Below are 22,872 nucleotides of genomic sequence, written 5' to 3' on the forward strand. Positions count from 1 at the left end.
CATATATAACAATTGTATTGTGCCATATAGAACTGCTTTTTAATTGTTTTTACTTAATCACTCTTCACTGCAAGAGAAACCCAAAGCACATTTGGGTATGGGAATAGAAGGCCCATTGTACCCATCCACACCTTCTCCTGCTGTATATGTTACTATATCTTTCTTCATAAATCCATGCACAAACTGTTCCAAGTTCTTATTAAACATTTGACCATATGGGCATTGCTTTTACAATTTACACTGTAAACAGAGGAAGAAAACCCAGCACGTACATGTTTGATGAAGCATGGGCTCTGGATTTAAAGAACAGACAAGAAAATGCTACTTCAGTGAAATTTTAAAAAGCATGTGAGTCGTTAGGTTAAATATTAATTTGAATGTCAACAATAATGGGTACCCATGTTATTTAAGGAAGTCATTAGTTTACTGTATAGTCAATAAGCATATTGATTAGAATTAATTCACTACAGAAAGTCTCCAATAATTTTAACATCAGTTTTTCTCTTTAATAATTACCTAACCATTTTCCCCCTGGAGAAGGAGTATTTAGTAACAAATTTGCAATTATTCATTTTCCGGTTGTGGAGATTAGGCATGTCAATCTCATGTAACTCACATGGCTCAGAGGCTTTCTCTGAGCCTCATTCTCTTCCTTATGGAGACTGCTTGGTCGAGCTGTGTGTCTTAGGATGGGTCTTGCAGAGCCGTTTTAAAGGGCTGCATGGCAGCTGTAAAGAGGCACTACATGCTGCTCAGAGGGTACTAGTGACGATATGCCCTAACTTTCTTTTGGCATTATAATAGTTGGACATCTGTTCTGACTCCTTATATGTGAAATAAAACTCATACCAGATAGTAGAATAAATGAAGGGTTTCATTATCTTAAATGTCATAACATTTGTTTGAATTATCATGTGTATATTTTAAATGCTGAAGTTGTCATCTTGGTTTTGTTTCATCTATTTGCAGCCCTTTGAGAAGACTATTGCCTGAACAATTCTCTTTTCTATTGCATTAATAATTTAAAAGAAATAATTTACAATTTATATGTAATAAAAGTGAAATTGTTATAGGTGAGATGCACAGTCTGGTAATTTCTAGAAGCATAAATATTTTACTGAGAAACATACCCTTTTAAAGCACAAAAGGTTTCTTGTTATAATGACATTCTACTTAGTGACAAATAATGCATTTTAAAAAGCCATGTGTTGACCATTATTGTGGTTCTCTTTGTGTAATGGTATTATAGATTCTTATGTGTTCATTTATTAAAGTGCCCCCATTGTGTGTCTCAGGAAGAATTTGTCTCAGAATTCCATGGTGCCGCTGATTAGTGAACACTACCTCTAGACCTTATGGGTCAGCTTGAAACACACAGGGATATAGTTGAAGCTTTATTTTTGGTTATAAAGAACCAATAATTTGATTGTGATCATGTCAACAATGTCAGTCAATTTAATTTGAAATACCCATCACCAGCTCAGCTTTCCTCAGAGGTTCTGGGGAGTATTACCAATCAAGTGTAACTACTGTTGATCATAAAATTGTGAATCATACATCCATTAGGCTTGCAAATGTTAGTGGTCTTAAATGTTGGCTCTCTTATTTTTCCCGTTTCATGCTAAAGGAAATGAACAACAAATAGTTTTCCAGTAAAAACTGGTTTTACTGAATCATGGAAGCAAAGCAGTGCTTTACAAATGGGTCATTTTGAAAATGTGCAAATGTCAAAGGAGCTCTCATCTTGCTTCTCGCTTTGCATATTTGATGTCAGGGAGCCGGTGGTGTTTTGCCTGGCAAATTATTTCAATCCAATGTATCCCATAATATTCTGTTTGAGAAGCCAGTATAAGGAGGTTGTTCTTCATAAGGGAAGAACATTGTGTTAGGCGTATTGCTAATTTGACAAAAGTAAAAGATGAATACTTAGTTTAATTTTGTATTGTTACATGTGCAAAAACATAATTTTTATCACTGGGGCAGTGGAAGCTATCATCCATCAAAAGTCAGAAAACAGACTACATCTCAAGAATTAAATGGATACTGTTTCAAGCTGTTCACGTGCTTTGAATAAAACATCAGAAGTCTGGTTTATAAAATTATAAATAAATAGATAATTAATTAATATAGTGGAAAATTTATTTTAAAGACAAAATTTTAAAGGCCACCATATTTTATTTATATACTGGTCCAAACAAAGGAAGGCTTTTCTTTATAGCTTTATATAAAAGCATTTTAATACATTTTAAACCTTCAGAGACCTTTAAACATTGAAGTTGATACTTTTTTACTAAAATAACCTTTCAGTCATACACAGGTTCACACATATGATATTGGATGATGGAATGGGTCTAAGGTAGCAATTCAGCCTAGTTGATCTGTTTTATAGGTTGACATGAAGTGAAACTCTGATATTTCTGTTTCCTCTTTGAGTTGTTATGTATGAAGTTTTCATGATAGAAGACTTCATAATTTTAGAAGACTTTATATTTTTAGCATTTATTGACTCATCAAGGGTTGGATTACTATCTTTTCCTCTTGTCTTCAAATAGAAATATAGAACATGAAAGTCCATTTATAATTCATAATTTATTTAAACAAATATAATTTAATACATATTTGGAACCCAATCCTAGAACTACTTTGCAAAATCTAATATAAAACTTTTTTCAAGGTAGGTAAATATGCCTCTCAAAGTTTGCATAGAATAAACATTCAAAATGTATTTGTTAAAAATGATCATGACTACATAAATACACAAAGATGGTTCCACTTTTTTTAAAATTTGACTGTGGTTAACACAATAAACTACAATCTGCAAAACTAAAGTAATGTTTTCAACTCCTTTCAAGTTTGACTCTGGCTTTGTGCTCCTAACAATTTTTTATTTACTGCTATTGAATATAGACTATCAAAATAATTTTCACTTCTTAGCACCTATTGCCTTTTGTTGTGAACACTGATCCTTATTTGGGTATTGCTAGTACAAGTACTTTAGTATGAAATTACTTACATATTCAGCAATCAGAAATAAGTGATTATGAAATAGAAGTTAAAAAAACAATATTTAAAGATGTTAAAATGTTAGTAGGCTCCTAGAAGTATATTTATAGAATAATAGAGTTACTGGATGGTGAAGAATGATTCCATACCAGACTTTGGCCTGGAGTAATTTTTTACTCATGATCCTCCTGCCTCTGCCTCCTTCAGCAAATCCTACCAGTGTGCACCACCACCACTGGCTGGAGTAATTATTATAGAGTATATTTATGTGTCATGAACAGGACAAATCCATGGGTATAAACATAGACATTTAGAAAGCAATTTGACAATGTGACTATCTAGCAAAATAATAACCTTAAAGGTTCCCTATGACAACCCCAGCCAGGGGCTTTTGGACATGGTAGAGGCATGAAATTCCTTCCTGTCAGTTCTGTGTGAAATAACCTTAGTCAATGCAGATTCAAAATTCAAGTCAGAGCCAGTCAATTCAGACCTGGGAAAGACATCAGTCTCAGAGAGTCTTTGAAAATGTATTTCATCCCATGGACTGTCAAGAATAATCAAATATCTGTGAAGAGAGGATTAGAAGATTAACTCCAAGATGAAACATTATACATACTCATGCTTGTATTTGCATATTTATATGTGAGTATTGTGTGTTTGTTGTATGTGTGTTCATATTTGTACAAATACAGACATCTGTGCAGGTGTACATGCATGTGCACATATGCAGAGATTTATGTTGTGTTGTGTGTCTTATTTGATTACTCCCCTCCTTTTATATATTCAGGAATAATATCGTTCATTTGAACCAGACTTCTTTCTTTCAGTTAGTCTAGCTGGTCAACTTGTTCTGGAAATCCTCTGTCTTTTGAATATTGGTATTTCTGGTATGCTGCCAAGTCATCCAAATTGATCTGTGTTCATCACACTTACATGGCAGGCACTGAACACCTTGGGTCATCACCATGGTCCTCAAGTCTACACTTATGAAAATTATTTTATATGTTTCTTCTTCTGGTATATTTTGTCAGGAAAAATAATTGCGTACATAAGTAGGTTTCACAGAACAACTGTTTTAAATATTTAAAGCTACAAAATGGATAAACAAATGAAACATCTGAGCAGCCTATACAGAAATGACATTTGAAGTCTATTTTGGAGAAGATTTGAATGTTTAATTTCTATTCATGTTTCCTTTGGCTATTGCTCTTATGTGGACCTTTCCTCTCCTGTTCGTTCTCTGGTCCTTAGGCTCTAATTCTGAACTCACTGGTTTCCCTTACATCATGTCACTGTCTTGGTATTTATTTTACTCTCACACAAGGTGTGTTCCAGATAATTGATATTCTTCTTTCTTCCTCCTCTTTCTTCATGGAGACTACAATTTTGTCTCATATTGTGCTTTACTCCAGAGATTGAGTCTGAAAGTGAGGATTTCTTTACAGAACACAGACAAAGGGTGAAGTTAGTTGGACAACAGCGGCAGAGGGGGGTTTGTCGATGATTGACTGGCCCTTTCCCTGCTTTCACAGAACTGTAGACACTGTAGCAGTGAGGGTCATCCCTGACGATAGTCGGTCACTAACACTGATATTTTGTAGGACACACCCTTCCCACAAGCAATGGTTTTATCACCATGTTTTCAGATGATTTACTACACCTTTCAGGGATTACATCCACATTCTTGGAGGCAAGGTCGTGGTAGTGGCCAATGGAAAAAGCAATGCTTGGACATCCATTAACGGTTACAAAGCAGCCTAGGATGCATTAGCAGATGAGTCAGGCAGATGGCTACCCAGATGAAGTGGGTAGCCAAGTAAACATGCTATGAGCTGTCATTCAGAGGTATCTTATTCAAATCAATCAAGCTATAAATAAAATTATTTTAAATATAAAGAATATAATCATGCTTGAAAAATATTCCTATAATAAAGCTTGAAACTTTCAAAAAGTATGCCTCACAGGTAGACAGAACATGACTGCCTATTATCTACATATAAACATGGATATTCAGTGTTCTGTTTTGGGTGCTCCATTTGATGACTTATGATGCAGAGTTTATAAATCAAATAAAGTAGGCTAATTAGATTGCTTATTATGTAAATGTACTTGCTACCAAGCCTCCTGATCAGAGTTCAAGCTTTGGACCCAACTAATGGAAGGAAAGAACCAACTCCTGTGAGTTTTCCTCTGCTGTGCCAACACACACACACACACACACACACACACACACACACACACACACATACACACACACACACACTCACAAAAATGAATTAATATGTGTAAATGTATTTAAATCTTAATTGAACCATTTTCCTCTAAAACAGTATCTGATCCCTTATAAATTTAGTGAGGACAGTGAAACCAAAGCTATGTATTTTTCTTTTTCTTCAATGCAAACTTGATACTCTTAGCATTAATTTGTGCTGATGAATATTTACATTTTTACTGTGTATTCTCTATTACTTCTAATTCTGTTCACATATATTACTAAGGGCCTTAATCTGATCTAACACTCCAGCAGATCTCTCTTAATTTCAGATACAGTATAATGTTCTCCCCACCTTTGAGATCTGTTCTCATTCCTAATAATAGACAGGAAACTGAATTTCTGTATCCTTTTCTTTGTTATAATAAAATAAAACAAAAGCTAGCACATCAGAATTGGATAATACAAACAAACAAAAGGAAAAGAGTTCAAGAGAAGGCACAAGAAACAGAAGCCTAAGCATTCACCCATGTAGGAATTTTATAAAAAACAAACAAACAAACAAACAAACAAAACACTAAAGTAGAAGCCATAATATATACACAGAACCTGGTGCAGACTGGTACAGGCCCTGTGCATGATGCCTCAATCTATGAAGTTCATATGAGCTTTGATCATGTTGATTTAGTGGGCCTGTTTTCTTGGTGTATTCCATCTTCTCTGGTTCTTACATTCTCTGTCTCTTCCATGGGATTCCTTAATACCTGAGAAGAGAGAGTGAATGGAGATGTCCCATTTAGGGCTGTGTTTTCCAAGGTCTCTCACTCTTTCAATTATATCTACTATGTGTCTCTGTATTATTTCCCATCTGCTACAGGAGGAAATATCTCTGATGATTACTGAGCAAGGCACAGGTCTATGAGTATAGAAAATATCATTAACAGTCATTTTACTGCTATATTCTGCTTGTCTGGTTAGTTGTATTTGTTTGTTTTTAGGAGAATGGGATTTGGTTTTACCTTAGGTTCCTGGACTAGTCTCAGGATCTTAGCCATCTCTTAGTCATCCAAGCAGGGCCATGTATGAGTTACATCTGATGAAGTGGGCCTTATTCAGATCACATGGTGGTTGGTTACACCTTAAGCTTTGTGCCACCACTGCCATAGCATATTTTGCAGAAAGAGAACCATTGTAATTAAAGGGTTGGTGAATGGGTTGCTGTTTATGCTTCTCTTAGGGTAGCATGCGGAGGACCTTCCATTAACAAAGACACTAGAATGTAGGAGGGAAGGTTCTGTATAGGCACCAGCTTGACTTCTCCATGTTCCATGAGTGGTATAGCTTGTGTCTTCAGTAATGCATCCTTTCCATCAGTTTGTAGAGAGTAAACTTTAGTATTGGCAATAACCTGAGTTGTCTGGGGATTCCCATGGGATCCCACTGACAAATAATTCAATTAGATATGACCCAATCTTGGGACTTGAAAATTAATTTGGTGACAAGAGATGTCCAGTTGGGGCCGTCTTCCTCCATCATTATTTGACTGTATTAGATTTCCATACTACCTCTCAAATTTTAAGTAACTTAGGCGTCTTTGCCTGTATTCACTCCTGCATTCCCTTTTCTCCTTGCCTACTTCATTTGATTCTCTCATTCCAGTTACCACCATCCATCCATAATGATTTTTTTTCTATTTCTCTTTCCTAAATAGATCTATCTACCCTTACTGTCCCTTATTCTATACCTGACCTCTGAAGTTCTACAGATTTTTAGCTAGGTTATCACTGACTTAAGAGCAAATACCCACAGATCAGTGAATACATAACATATCCGTCTTTCTGTGTCTAGGTTACCTCACTAGCATTTCTTCTAGTTCCATCCATTTACCTGTGAATTTAATGATTTCATTTTTTAATGGCTAAGTAATATTCCATTGTATAATTACATTTTTTTCTTTATCCATTTTTCTGCTGAAGGACATTTGAATTGTTTCCAATTTGTGACTATTAATAATATGTCAAGATCAGATAAGTACTTTAAACAGAACTATAACCCCTAATATTAGTCATTAAAAGTCTCTCAACCAAAAATGACCAGAGCCAGAGGGTTATAGCCTAGAATTCTGTAAGACATTCAAAAAAGAGTTAATGTCAATATTCCTCAAATAATTTCCCAAAATATAAACAGAAAGAACATTGTTCAATTCATTTTATGGGGCAGCCATTATCCTGATACCCACACCACATAAATATCCAATAAAGAAAGAATTACAGACCAATTTCCCTCATAAACATAGATAAAAAATTCTCAATAAAATATTTCCAAACTGAATCCCAAAGAACATCAGAAAGATCATCAACTATGATCAAATAGGCTTTTTCCGCAGAGGTGCAGGGATGATTCAACATATGTTAATTGATAAGTGTCATCCACCATTTAAATAAACATAGAAAAAAAACACAATCATCTCCTTAGATTTAGAATCCAAACACCCCCTCATGATCAAAGTTTTGTAGATATTAGGGATACAAGGGGCACACCTCAGCATAATAAAAGCAGTTTACAGGTACCCCGTAGCCAACAACAACTTAAATGAAGAGAAACACAAAGCAATTCCACTAAAATAAGGAGCAATACAAGACTGTCTTCTCGCTCCATCCTTATTAAATATAGTACTTGAAGTCTTAACTGGAGCAATAAAACAATTGCAGGAGATCAAGAGGGTACAAATTGGAAAGGAAAAAAATCAAAGTATCATTGTCTGCAGATGATAAGATAGCATACATAAATAAACCCAAAAATTCTACTAGGAAACCCCTACAGCTTCAGCAAAGGAAGTGGATACAAAATTAACTCAAAAATCAGTCACCCTCTTATATACAAATGATAGACTGAGAAAGAAATCAGGGAAACATTACCTTTCACAGTAACCTCAAATAATATAAAATATTTTGAGGTAACTCTAACCAAGTGAAAGACTTGTATAATAAAAACTTTAAAAAGACATTGAACAAAGAAGCTACAAAATATGGAAAGATTGCCCATGCTCATGGATTGATATGACTGATAGAGTAATAAATGTAATCATTCTAAAAGCAATCTCAAAATTCAAAACAATCCCTACCATAATTACAACACAGTTCTTCACACTGAAATTGAAAGGACAATTTCAGCTTCATAGGAAACACAAAAATCCCAGGTTAGTTAAAAAAATCTTTAATTAAAAAACTGCTGGAAGTATCACCCTCCATAATTTTAAGTTGTACTACAGAGCTGTAATAATAAAACCTGCATAATATTGGCTTAAAAACAGACATTGATCAATGGAATTTAATTGAAGATCCAGACATAAATCTTCCACCTATGAACACATAATTTTTGATAAAGAAGCCAGAAACACATACTTGAACAAAGACAGCATCTTCAAAAAAAAAAAAAAGATCATGATCAAACTGGACAGATGCGTGTAGAAGAAATCAAATAGATCCATACTCATCACCATTCCAAGTGGATCAAAAACTTCAACATAAAACCAGATACACTGATTCTGATAGAAGAGAAAATGGGCATTGCCTTGATTTGACTGACACAGGAAAAAAATTTCTGAACAGAGCACTGTGAGTACAGCAATAAGATCAACTAGTAAATGGCACCTCATGAAACTGAAAAAAAAATGCCTGGCAAAGGACACTGTCATCTAGACAAAGTGGGGGGCCTACAGAATGGAAAAAGATTTTTAACAACTACACATTGGATGGAGGGTTAATATCCAAAATTATATAAAGAACTCGTACAACTGGATATCAAAAAAAACCAAATAACTCAATTTTAAAAAATGGGGTACAGAACTAAACAGAGAATACTCAAAAGAGGAAATTCAAATGACTGAGAAACACTTAAAGAAATCTTCAACATACTTAGCCATCGGGGAAATGCAAATCAAAACTATTTTTAGATTTCATCTTACAGCTGTCAGTACAGCTAAGATTAATAAAACAAGTGACAACTCATGCTGGCTAGAATGTAGAATAAGGGGAACACTCATCTATTGCTGCTAGGATTGCAAATTTATATAGCCACTCTTGAAATCAGCATGGCAGTTCCTCATGAAGATGGGAATCAATCTACCTCGTGATTCAGTTATACTACTCTGGGACATATAACCAAAAGATGCTTCATCCTACTGCAGAGACACTTGTTCAACCATGTTCGTCACTGTCCCATTAATAATTTTTGTATCTTTCTTAGATTTTATTTCCTCTCTTTGTTTATGTTCACTGTTGTCTGTTTCACTTCCTCTTGCTGTGGGATGGTCCTTCTGTACTCTGTAAATATGTGTTATTAACCATTGGTTAATAAAGAAGCTGTTATGGCCTATGGCAGGGCAGAATAGAGGAAGGTGGGGAATCCCAGCAGAGATACAGGAAGAAGGGCAGAGTTGGAGAGATGACTGAGTCCTCCCAAGGGAGTAAGATGTAATGGAACACAGATAATGCCACAAAGCCATGTGGCAATACATAGATTAATAAAATTGTGTTGAATTAAGTTATGATAAGCCTGAGCCATAGGCCAGTTTGTAATTAACATAAACCTCTGGGTAATTATTTTACAAGTGGCTGTGGGACCACAGGTGGGAGAGATTTGCTCAAACCATGGGACTAGGCAGAACAGAAAAACTTCAGTCTGCATCCTCCTCTCCTTCCTCCTTTGACATCTTAAATTATTGATTATTGCCTACATCATGGTCATTCACAACCCAAGTGGAATGCTAATGGCCTTCCATGGTGTGGTGGCATATCTTTGCTGGCCAACATGACACACTTGGAAAAAGGCAACCTCAACTGAAGTATGAGTAGTACAGGCACTAGGCAGATGTCTTAGACTGTCTAAGAAAGCTAGCAAAATAAGCTAAGGGGAACAAGCCAGCAAGCAGAGTTCCTCCATGGTCTCTGCTTCAGATAGTGCCTTCAGAATCCTGTCGTGAATTCTTACTCTGACTTTCCTCTGTGACCAACTGTAATCTATTGGAACCTTTTTCTCCCTGAGTTGTTTTTGGTCATTGTGTTTATAACAGCAACTGAGAAATCAAACTATAACACATGGAAGCTTAATTGCATTTATTTTGAAAACTGAGCATCATGATATGCATGACAATGTGACAGGTACTATCGCAGGTCCACACCCTTAGTGTTTAAAACAAGTTTTATTTGCAGATTTAATGAAGTTATATGACACATTTGCAGCTATTACCAGATTAAATGATTCAATATTAACCAAATTCAGACATAAATGTAATTCATGGATCCATTATTTAGATGTGAACTGAAAAAGATACCAGGATCATTGAATATTGATATGATAAAACATTGAAACACACATAAGTGATGGACTAAGGAAAGATAATTTCAAATACGTGGCATTGACCTGACATTTATTAATTCAAGATCTCAGGCAAGTGATGTGATTATAAGATTTTAGCTATTTAAGTTCATTGATTTGTCTTTTGTTTTTCTTTTTTTCTCATCCATTATGTGCTGACCACAGTTTCCCCTCGCTCCAGGCCTCCTAGTCCCTCCCTCCACTTTCTTCTCCCCCCCCCCACCCCAGATCTACACCTACTTACTTTCCCTTCAAAACAAAGTAAACTTTTCAGGGATGTCCACCAATCATGGCCTAACAAATTACAATAAGACTAGGCATGAACCTTCATATCAAGGCTGATGAAGCAACCCAGTAGGAGGAAAAGGTTCCAAGAACAGGTGAAAGAGTCCAAGACACCCCGACTCCCACTGTTGGGAGTCTCACAAGAACACCAAGCTAACAACCCTAAGCTATATGCAAAGGACATAGCTCAGACCCACACAGGGTCCGTGTTTGTCCCTTCAATCTGTGTGAGTCTCTATGTGCTCTGCTTAATTGATTCTTGGGGCCATGTTTTCATGGTGTCCTTATCCCCTCTGGCTGCTAAAATCCTTCCTTCCCTGATTCTGTAGGGCTCCCTTGGCCCTACCTACTGTTTAGCTGTGAGTTTCTGTATCTGTTCCCATTGGCTGTTGAATGAGGCCCCTCTGATGACAATTGGGCTAGGAACTGATCTATGTGTATAGGAGAATACCATTACGAATCATTTCATTGACTTATTTTTGTGTGTGCCAGTCCTGTTTGGTTCTATCCTGGGTCTCTAGGCTCCCCTGCCTCTGGCTTTTGACCATCCAGGCAGTGTCAGGTATGGGTGCCCTCTCCTGGCATGGGCCTCAAGTTGGACCCATCCTTGGTTGGCTGCTCCCACAAGTTCTGTGCCACCATTGCCCCAGTACGTCTTGCACACAGGACAAATTCTAGAGTAAGGGTTTTCTGGCTGGGTTGATGTCCCAGTCCCACTGCTAGGAGCCTAGGAGCCTTGCCTGGTAATAGAAGATGGCCAGGTCAGACTCCATATCCACTATTACTAGAAGATTTTGCTAGAATCATTCTCACAGATTCCAGAGAGTTTTCACAGAACTAGGTACTCTCTCCCTCCATACCTCCCCCTCTCCCTTTCCCCACCTGATCCCTCCTGTTCTCATCCCAACCCACCCCCAGTCCATGTGCAAAATCTGTTCTTGGGAGAAGAAAGATATAAACTATGGGGTAAGAATTATATTACAAGATTTGATGTTTAAGATATATAGTAGATGCTGGCAAGATTTATGAAATGGTCAAGGTCTATACATTTTTTGGTTAATTGTTCTCTCATCAGATGACTTTAGTGAAGTAGAATAATACCAGATGTAGACACTGGAGTCCCTTCTGTGATACTATGCTTTGAATAGTAGTGTTTTAACACTGTGTTCAAGCACTATAACAACAGCTTTTTGTGTATTTAGTGCAGTTTTATAGAAAGAATTAAAGAAATGTATTAATATAATTGCATTCAGTGTTATTGTCAATCTTACAGGGCAAATATCAGTAATTTTGGCTTGTTGAGAGAAGAAACAGGAGCAGAGAGATGATATGCAAGCTGCAGGATTAAACTGTTGATCTTACTGCAAAACAAGGGCTTCTGTTACTAGCCTGCCAATGTGAGAAAGTCTCCTCACACCCCTCAACCCTTAGCTTAACAGTAGTGCAGCTCTCTAGGCCCTTACAGCCTGGAGTATTCACCTCCTAACACTTGCAAATAAGGAGAGTACTGACTCCTTTCCTGGCAAGCACAAAATATTTCATTCTATCAAACTAGCTGAGGTCTTCTTCTGTGAACTGAAAGCAGGTATGTGATGGCTGCAAAAAGGTGATGTGTGGGCCTACCTATAACAACATGGTCCTTCATAGGTTAAAGTTTACATCAGGCTCTGGGTTGACTTTAATTTCCTTGCCAGGTCCATCAAAACTATAAAATTACTAGACATTGTATTTTTTTCAGTAACAGGTATACTCTGACAGTTTCTTTGCTACTAAAGCTCCAGTTTCTTTGTCAATGATATGAATGATACACTCTTTCTTCTCACATGAAGTCCTATAGAAAGAGATCTGCTGATCACATGATCAACTTTAATTTAAGCTGGTATGGGCTGAAGAGATGGCTCAGGGTTAAAGCAGTTGCTGCGCAGATAAAAGATGGAGTTTGGCTCCCAAGACCCCATGTGTATGCCGGGTGGGTCTAGTAGCCTGCCTGTATTCATCCTTGGAAGGCAGAGATAGGGATTCCCTGGACCCCATATTGACAAACTCTGGGTTTGACTGAGAGACCATGCCTCAAAGAATAAAGTGGAAGGGGGATTAAAGTAAGATTCACAACATTGAACAATGACTTCCTCATCATAAGCATACAGTTTCATGTAAACACACACACACACACACACACACACGCATGTAGAAAGAGAAAGGGGAATAAAAGAGAGCAAAGGGCTGAGGGGAGAAATCACATACACACCTACACCTGAGAAGAACTGCGAAGAACAAAAAGTTCCTATTACTCCTGGAGGCTCATAACCCTGCAGGGCTATTCCTCTTATGTATTGAACATATAATAAAGCTAATCATTTGTATTGTGTACTCCATACAATGTAGCCCTCCAAGTCCAGAAAGCCTTAATTAAAATGAGTATTCTGGAAGAAATTTAAGTTCATTCATTCAATAGAAACAAGTTGGGAATTCACAAAGTAAAAGAAAATTTGTATATGGCAAAGCATTTTGAACATTTAGGTCACATAATTGTAGTTTAATATGTCGATAAATTATTATTTCTTCTATAATTTATTTCAAAACTTGAGGCTAATTATTTGAAAAAATTGTTCCAGAAGTTTCTGGCAATTCTAATACCATGTGTTTTGTGCAAGATGAGCAATAGTGAGACTTAGCATTTACGGGCTCTTCTTGGCAGGCATCGCCAGCTTTGCTAAGGACAAGCGTTGTTTTCCAAGATCCTAACTCAGGCGTCCCAGTTTCCAGAGCTCTTCTGTGTGACGTATATGTAAATCAGAGGGACTGTAATGAGATTATTTAAAATATAAAGTAGATATTCCTATTCTAGCCCATGTTTTTAGGTATGGGTGTTCTATTTTGTAGTTGAAACTCAAAGGAATCAGTTGAAGATTTCTGATATATTAATTCATTTTAGATTTTGTTTTTTTCAACTAAGAAAATTTTCAGATGCCATGCAATAGTTTTTCTATTTCATCCATTTAAAGTTTTTTTTGTATATACTAAACATTTAATGCACATAATTTATACTTACTAATACTTTCACTATCTTAATAATAGTGTGAGTTATTTCTAATGGATTTATACTGATGCTTGTCTACACATACAAAGATTTTCTATTCTGCTACAGAGATTGAGCCATGGGTCCTCTGCTCCAAGTTTAACTCTTCACCTCTGTATCTCTCCTCCATTTTCCACCTTACTACCTCCCTGAGGAAGTGTTCTGTCTAGATGATATCTTAGTCATTTTTCAATTTCTGTGATAAGACACCATGAATAAGGCAACTTATAGAAAAAAAAGGAGTTTATTATGGGCTTAATTTCAGAAGGTGAGCCCACGGTCATAACGGCAGGAAATACGGTGACAGGTGTGGAGCTGGAGCAGTAGCTTGGCACACAACCACCCACAAGGCAGAGGGAAACTGCGAGAACTGTGAACAGAATGGGCATTTCAAACCTCAAAGCTTACCTCTGGTGACACATGTCCTCCAACATGGCCATACCCTCTAGTCATTTCCAGACAGTTCTACAACTGGACACCAGTATTCAAGTAAACGAGCCCGTGGGGGCCCTTCTCATTCAGACCACCACAGACAACGTCATAGTTTCTTTGTTCCCTTGTTTCTAATTGAATTGACCAACCAAGTTCCACGGTAAAGGATATAAAAAAGGGAAGTTAAAATCAAAGTTCTTATATTCTTGGCTATCTCTATGAAAAGTTGCCCTGGACTGGATGATTTTTCCTCTCATGGTCATAAACTCTACATAACTTTTCTACTAGATGTGGTAACCAAACCCTAACATTTTACCTATGGACTTATGAGTAGCAATAAGCCTCAGTTTACATACTCCAGTATTTTGTATATCTTATATGATATATTTTGTATATCTTATATACAACCGTCCTTAGAAAGTTAACTTTTCACCAGTTTCACTGATGCAACCACTCAGATTCAAGTGTATCTGCACTTTCAGTGGAGCGATACCAACTCTTCCCTTTCAGTTTATAGCAATCCCTTTCCCAAAGGACTTGTCAGAATTGAAACCATGTAGGGAGATAACAGAGTAAGTTAGGCTCTAGGTTACATATAATTCTTATCTCACATATAAATGCCACTTTGTTCTATAACATGGTCACAGACAATCATATGGCTGTGACCAATTTCACTGAACTTGTCCAAATTGTGGAAAATTACAAAATTCAAAATGTGAAATGCTAGTAATGGTCTGCCATCAGAAGTCCAAGGTCTTCTCTAAGTTACGGCACTATTATTGTAACAATATATATACAGAAATAACAATGTAGAAGGGCATCAAGGGAGGAGTAGCTGAGACAAACATGGCTAAAAACTGATTCATAAATTCAAATACAAAAGTTCTTTCATTTAATGTGCACTTATATGTGTGTAACTACATCTATCCCAAAACCACACTGAAATTACTGTTGAAATAAAACTGTGAAATGTAAATTTATTTTGTTTTAATGGAGTTTATATATTTAATTTTACTTCTTAAATTTAACTAACTTAAAATAAAACTTTTTAAAAGTGAAGGAAATAATAAAATCAATTTAAAAGCCAGGAAATACATATTTGAAAATTATGCAACATTTTAAGCATGTTTTAGCATCCAATTTACTTTCAAGGACATTCTAGCATGCTCATGAAGCACATGAGCATCCTGACTAAATAAAATTTGCTCTGTGGAATTGCTTCATTTAATCACCATTATAACAGAGTAGATATATTTTCTTTAAACATAAGGAAACCCTGACTCTAGATGCATAACCAATTTGTTGAAAGGCACATGGCCTGGAACTCAAAACCTGATCTGAATTCAGGTTATCTATGCTAGAAGTTGAAGTGAAGCTTCAAAAGTGGGTTTTGCTCCTTCAAAACTATATCACACAGAGGCAGAAAGGATAAAATTAAAATGCCACATTTGCATTTTCATATGTGATCTCTCATTAGAGAGTCTTAAGTATCTCTAAAACAATGGCTGCTGAGGAAGTGGCAGCAGCTGGCAGTACTCCTACAGGCCCCTTGGGGTAGAGCCAGAGGGACAGAGTCTAGCAAATTTGGTCTGAATTCTCATCCAAATGAACACCTGCTGTCATTGTCCAGTATCAATCCTGCACTCAACAAGGCCAGTTCTCTTTGTGGTGGAATCCATTCAGAGGGAAAAGGCCTGCCAGTGTTCCTCACTCCTTTTTATTTCTCTCTCCTTTTACTAAGTGGTCAATTGCCTGAGTATCTTGGAGATAGAGATAATGCTAAGTTTATCTTTGCCTAGTTGGCGTAATAATGTTCTACCCTAGGCATTTACTCAAATATATTCTTGTCTTAAGTATTCTTTGGTTTCCTACCCTTGTTATTTCTCTTTCTCTACCAAGCTTAAATTGCTTTTCAAAGACAAGATTTTTATTGCAAAAGTACATACTTGAAAGATAATCACCTATGTCATTTGCAACTGGAAAAAACAAATAACTCAAGTAAAAATAAATTCAATGATATTCTTCCAATGGGCCAAAAGTGTTGGCCATTCACTCACTTTTTCTCTGATTCCAGTTATTTTGCTTTTGTGTAATTGTTTTCTGGATTTATGCAGTTGGTTGGTCCTCCAAGGTCATTTTGCATTCAAGGAGGAATAAAGTTAAGACAAATGCTTTTTAAAACAATTACTGATCAAAGATCATATATACCACAGACAGCCCAGTTTAAATTTCCATATAACTTTGTAACACTGTAAGATAAATGCATGACCTAAAATGTTACTAAGACTTATTAGTGAGTATTTATAAAAATTGCTACAAAATATGCAAAGTTTAAGACCAAAAACTTGAACTAAGTTGTCCATGTTTCATTTTTGTTTCAAAATTACAAGTTAGAAAATCAATCCATGGAGGGTGTTCTGAGTAATTTTTATTGCAAATGCTATTTCTATGCTCGCTCATCTCTACACGTTTGTACCCTTTTTCTTGCAAAATAACTCAATTACGTGACAGTTGTTAGAGTGTAAACTGTATGTAAATAGCTGCAGCTTGCTCTTTCTTTCAGAGAGAGCTTCTTTGCCATCTGCAGCCCTGGTCCCTCTTGTTGGGCCTTGTGCTTTGTCATGCATGAGCAAACACATGAGCCTTTTCATTCATTCATTAGACTTTTCATCCTTGATTAGTGTTTTCAAGACTCTCTCAAATACACAACTTCTTTATTTCTTTTGTGTTAGTTTTCTTTTTCTTTTGTCTCCACTTTGTGGCAAACTTAGAATTCAATCACAAAAGCTCCTTTCTATTAAGATGATTGGTAAATATATTAGTTTCTCATTTGAGTGATTCATTATGGGTAGCTGGAGAATGGGAAACTATCTCTTTACTTGGCATGATACAGCTAACTGTTTCATATTGATTTAAATGGTCTGACTCCAAACACTTGTGTCACAGCCTACCACTAAGCTCACACATTGAGTGTAACTCTTGAATTAAAGAGAAACTCTGACTGGACTGCCAAAAAAAAAAAAAAAATGGCTCCCGTTAGGGTTCAGAACTGCTTGCTGTATTCAGCATCTGAGAGATGAGTTAGAATTGTCAACATTTCTCTGTGACCTTCTCTTTGTTGGTGTTCTCCCTTACAGGAGATGGGTCAGAAAGCTGTGTGTGTTATGAACAGTTATTAATTACACATCTCGGACATGCTGAGCAAACTCTGAAACCAGAGAGTGCACATTGCATTATTAGCTCACCAGCCTCTCACTGTCTTTTTACCACAGTTAATCTCACAGGAGCAGGGACTTCTCTACTTCGTCAGTTTCTCACTTAAGTCCATTTTTTTACTCTTATTTAGAAATACTTTAAACTGCTCTTTGACCTCATGAAAAAAATGTACTACTTTAAGAAGAATCTAAGCATATAACCAAAACTACCAATTAAAAGATATATAAATTAAATAGAAATCAGTTTCATATATATATATATATATATATATATATATATATATATATATAAGAAATGATAGTTTTGACATGTTTTTATAGTCATCCTTTCTTGGACTTCACATGGATTGTACATCTTTCACTAATTTTAGAATATCTTCTTGTCAATAGCATTGTAAAAACAGAATTGATGGAAAAGTCATGTTTATGAATTTGTGTTTCTAAAAAATAATAAAATCACAACTATTCTCCCCCCCCCCCCCATTTCTTCTTTTAGGATGCTTCCATTGCACACAGATTCCATATCATGAGAGAAAAGCACCCAGAGAAATTCAACAGCCGGTAAGGCAACAAGTGATGGACTTTTAATTATGATTGCTATTGGTAACTGTATCATTATAGAAGATCACTATATAGTATACACCCTTTATATGTAAGAGCTGAATGAAGTTCAATTTAGGTGTTCACATTAAGATGAAAGTATAAATGAATGTGTTTTTCTTCTTTGGTTTTAATGGTGTTATAATGCAGAGTGCAGAGGGCACTGTGTCTATTTCCATTTTCATGTGCTTTAAAGTAAGTATTTCAAGCATATGTTGGAAGTGAAAGTTAATAACACACGATACAAGCCATTGCATGGCTCATTATGTGAGAGTGATCATCCTTCATCCACGGGAAAACGTGGAGTTCTGATTTGATAACTTTGAGTGATCTTATTTACACAGGTATGTCAGGCCTACCCTTTGAACCACCATCCCACATTAGCTTCAAGTAAATGCCAGAAAAAATTACCTTTCCAATAATAGCAATAGGATAAATGTAAACAGTGACCTTTGTCCTTACCCAGGGAAACAGGAAAAGCTTGGCTGGTTAGCTTTTATTCTTAGGGGGAAATATGGCCTCTACCCTAGAAAAATTGGGAAAAGTGATAAATCACCTTCTGTTCTTATTATCTTCATTTCCACCTGGTATTTCACAGTGTGAGAAGACCATAATCTGTATGTCCAGTAGACATTATATAATTTTATATATTGGTATTCAAAGCCAAGGACTCTGTTCTCTGTATTGGCTAAGCTGATACTTGGCCATGAATACTGCATATAGTTTAGTAAATATGTGTGTTTATGCTAATTTCACCACATACTGCTACTTGACATAATTTTTTTTACATGTAAACAAATTTATAGAAATAAATGCTATAAAATATATTTCTAAATTTAAGTCTTTCTAAACTCTAGATTGGAAGGTCCAATTTATTGAATTATCTTAATAAATACTGTCTCATGATTAGTCATATCCTCTCTAATTTTTTAATAGATTCATTTAAATATTTCTGGAAAACACACACTTTTAATACCTCCATTGCCTTGAGTTGTTTCTCAGATTACAAATAATAAATTGTGAGCTTATGACTTGTTTCTTCTGTCTTAGATCAGAAAGCTGTAAAATCATCTACTGTTTTCTTTGCAGTGATAGTTGCTTGTTTATCTGGTTTTGGTGATAAGGAAATACTAGCTTTGTAAATGAGTTGGTAGTGTTCCTTCCACATTTAGAGGAGCAGTTTGAGGAGTATTGGTATGAGAACTTCTTGAAGTTTTAGAGGAATTTTGTAGTGCATCCATATGGCCTTGGGGGTTCTTTCTGAGAAACTTTTATTACTGTCTCAATCTTGTTGCTTATTATGGATCTCTTTGAGTATTTATATCTCTTTGATTTAATTTTGGGAAGTTATATGTGTCTTGGAATTTATTCATTGCTTCTATTTTTTTAAATTTGAATATAAGCGTTCAAAGTTTCTTATACTTAAAAGATCTAAATGACTCTGTCAGAAAACTTAGATCTAATAAAACAGCAGAATACAAAACCAACATACAGAAATTGTCAGCTCATTATATACTGATAACAAGAAATCAAAGAGGAGAATAACATTCATGGTGGCTTCAAAATAAGTCAATAAATACCTAGGAAAAAAACCTTAACTGATGATTCAAATGTCTTCTAGACACTGGAGAGAGACCATTGGATGGTGAAATGAACTCCCACATCCATGGATTGGAAAAAATAAATATTTTAAAAGTATCTATACAACTTAAAACGATATACAGATTAAGTGCAGTCTCCATCAAAATTCCAAGGCTGTTTCTGCATAATCATGAGAAGGAATCCTAAAATTCATATTGCAGCATAGAAAATCTCAACCTGCCACAACAATCCTGAAAAGAAACAACAATGTGGAGGCACCACACTATCTGATCTCAAACTAGACTACAGAGGCATAGTTATAAAACCAGCACAAAAAGGCATATTCACAAAGAAGAGAGAAAAGCCCAAAAGAAAGAAGCAAAAATTATAGGAGAAAAATAGGAGCTCTGAGAGTCTGAACCAACAACCTGGGAGCCTGCATGGGACTGACCTAGTCCTTCTACATATATGTGACAGTTGTATAGCTTGATCTACTTGTGGGACTCCTAACAATGGGAAGAGGGGCTGTCCCTAATGCTTTAGTTGGCTCTTGGGAACCTAGTCCTCATATTGATTGCTTTGCCTGGCCTTAGTACAGGGGAGGTGCTTAATCTTACTGCAAAACTTGGTCTGCTACACTTTGTTGATACCCAGGGAAGGCCTGGCCCTTTCTTTACAGAAACAGAGGAGGAGTGATGAGGAGGGGATAGAAGAAAGGAGGAAAATGTGGTAGGGATGTTAAACAAACAAACAAACAAACAAACAAACAAATAAATAAATAAAACAGAAAAGTAAATATAAAAATGGTAAAACAACATAGTTACAGCCTCCTAATTTTTGACATAAGGATCAAAAAAGTTCATTGGAAAACGAAGTCTTTAACAAAAGCTACTGACAGGACTGGACTTCCTCCCAAAGAACAGTGATAATAGCTCGTATCTCTCATTTTGTCTTCAGATAAAAATGGCTATCTGAAAAAACAAAGGATAAGAGATGCTGGGAAAGACAAACTATTATTCACTGCTTATGAGAGTATAAACTAGACCAAAACTCCATGGAAATTGATATGAATTCCCTTCACAAATCTAAAATTACGATTGCCATATGACTCAGCTGTACCAATTTTGAACATATACCAGGAAATTTCTGTGCTAACATACCATGGACATACTTGCACATCTCTGTTTATTGCTGAGTTGTTCACAGTGGCTAAACACTGAGATCAGCCTGGATGTCTATCAAGATGTATATGGATAAAGGATAGACGATGCATATGTATGATAGATGTCTATTCAGACACAAAGAAAACTAACTCGTGACATTTTCAGGAAAGTAGATAAAACTAGAGATCCTTGTGTTAAGCAAAGTAGGTCAAAGTCAGAAAGACAAATGTTTTTTTCTCATATAAAGAAGAAGATTCTGAATTTAAATGTGTGTGTGCATATAGGACAGATAGATAAATAGAAAAAAGGTAAAATGGCATATATGTATGAAGATATCATTATGAACCTATTCTTTGCGTGCTAACTTCAAAACAATAAAGAAAATAAAGTGAAACTAAATTCACAGTATGGATTTTGTCATTTGATAATTCACTTTGCATATTTTGAAAACAAACCTAGCTGTTACTGTATGTAAAACTACTTTATAAGATAGAATACGTTTTCCTAAATGTCAGTCCAGAGAGCATTCATGAGTTTATAATGATCTTTTAAAAAAGGCATTGGCCCAAAGAAGCCTCCTTGGAAGATGTAGCATGTACTGCATTTCCTTTAGAGTTCCATGCAGTAAAAAAACCCATTAAAGGCTTAGAAAAGTTCAGAATGGGGGACAGCATGATATAAGACATTAACTCCACAGAAACATTCAAGAAGGAGAAAACCAGAAAGACAGTGTGAGGAAATATTAAATATGTAGAGTAACATCACAGTGTTTATATTATCAAATCAAATTTGATAACCTATAGGTAAGACTGTAAACATTTATGATCCCCTCTCAAGTGTCAGAAGATAATGAATTCCTTTTTGAAGAATAAAATTATTTTTAATTTAATTAATTTTAAATAATTTGTTAATTATTTAATTAATGTATTCTTAATTTTGTTAATTAAATAATTAAAATTATTTAAAATTAATAATTATATTCTTCTTAATAACAAAGGCTCGAATTATTCATGTCTTTTAATTTCTATTACAAATACAGCTAATAATTTATGACATCTTCATTGCCCAATATGTGATTAGATACTCTTTGCATGTTTCAATGCCTTGATACTTTCAGATGGGAAACTTTATGGAAACTTCTTTGGAAATTTGTGGCATGAATAAACTTGTTTATAAATCAGTTCTAAGGATTGATTTTCTTGAAGCAAAAATAGGATATGTAATATCTATCATTGCAGAAGTTTCCCCATTTTATGATGAATTCAAAGAATATTGGTGTTATTGGTCATTCTTTGCGATATGACAGCTAGACTCCCTCTGCCCTGAAACAGGTCTAGACCCGTGGAAAGACCCTATTTGTAGTTGATTCCAGACTAAGATGAAACACACACACAAAAAAATGGATTGACCTAATAGCAGACCTTGGTAGGGACTCTACAGGTATATAGGGTAGTAGTCTTGCTTCCCTTCTGATGTACTTAGGTGGTATATTTGGAACACATCTGATATTGATCACATCTATAGCATATGTATGGTAAACAGTACATGAGATCTGACCATCTGAGACACTATTAGCTGATTTACCAGCGGATGCCAGGATTTCCCATTCCACAGACCAGTCCTCATTTAACGTTTTCTTTTCCACCCGAATTCTTCCTGTTTCTAACCAACTCCACTTCAGTAGAATTTTGGTTATAGACAGGAAAACTTAGAGACAGAGTTCAACACCAAATGCAAGTTTAGAACCCATCAAGAGCCGTCACAGACATTCAACCACTGCCTGAATGTTCTCACCTTCCAGGGGACTTCTTCTTACCCAAAATTGGAAAGAGAGCAGAATAGAGACCAGATGTTTTGTCTGAGGGTTCTAGTTCAAATAAGTAGAACAAAAATGAGGAAGATGGGGAAGAAAAGAAGGAG

General features: G+C 35.7%; 1 protein-coding gene across 5 annotated transcripts in view; it reads left to right on the forward strand.

Moving 5' to 3' along the window:
- Dgkb (diacylglycerol kinase beta) overlaps positions 1–22,872 on the forward strand; it is a 717,548-nt gene that overhangs the window by 412,683 nt on the left and 281,993 nt on the right. For all 5 annotated transcript variants that reach the window (XM_037210503.1, XM_037210502.1, XM_037210504.1 and 2 more), the window contains one exon: positions 18,105–18,169. In XM_037210503.1, the coding sequence (XP_037066398.1) occupies positions 18,105–18,169 (65 nt within the window). The remainder of the gene's footprint in view (positions 1–18,104; positions 18,170–22,872) is intronic.

This window comes from Peromyscus leucopus, chromosome 14, assembly GCF_004664715.2.
Source record: "Peromyscus leucopus breed LL Stock chromosome 14, UCI_PerLeu_2.1, whole genome shotgun sequence".
In the NCBI taxonomy this organism is placed as follows: domain Eukaryota; kingdom Metazoa; phylum Chordata; class Mammalia; order Rodentia; family Cricetidae; genus Peromyscus; species Peromyscus leucopus.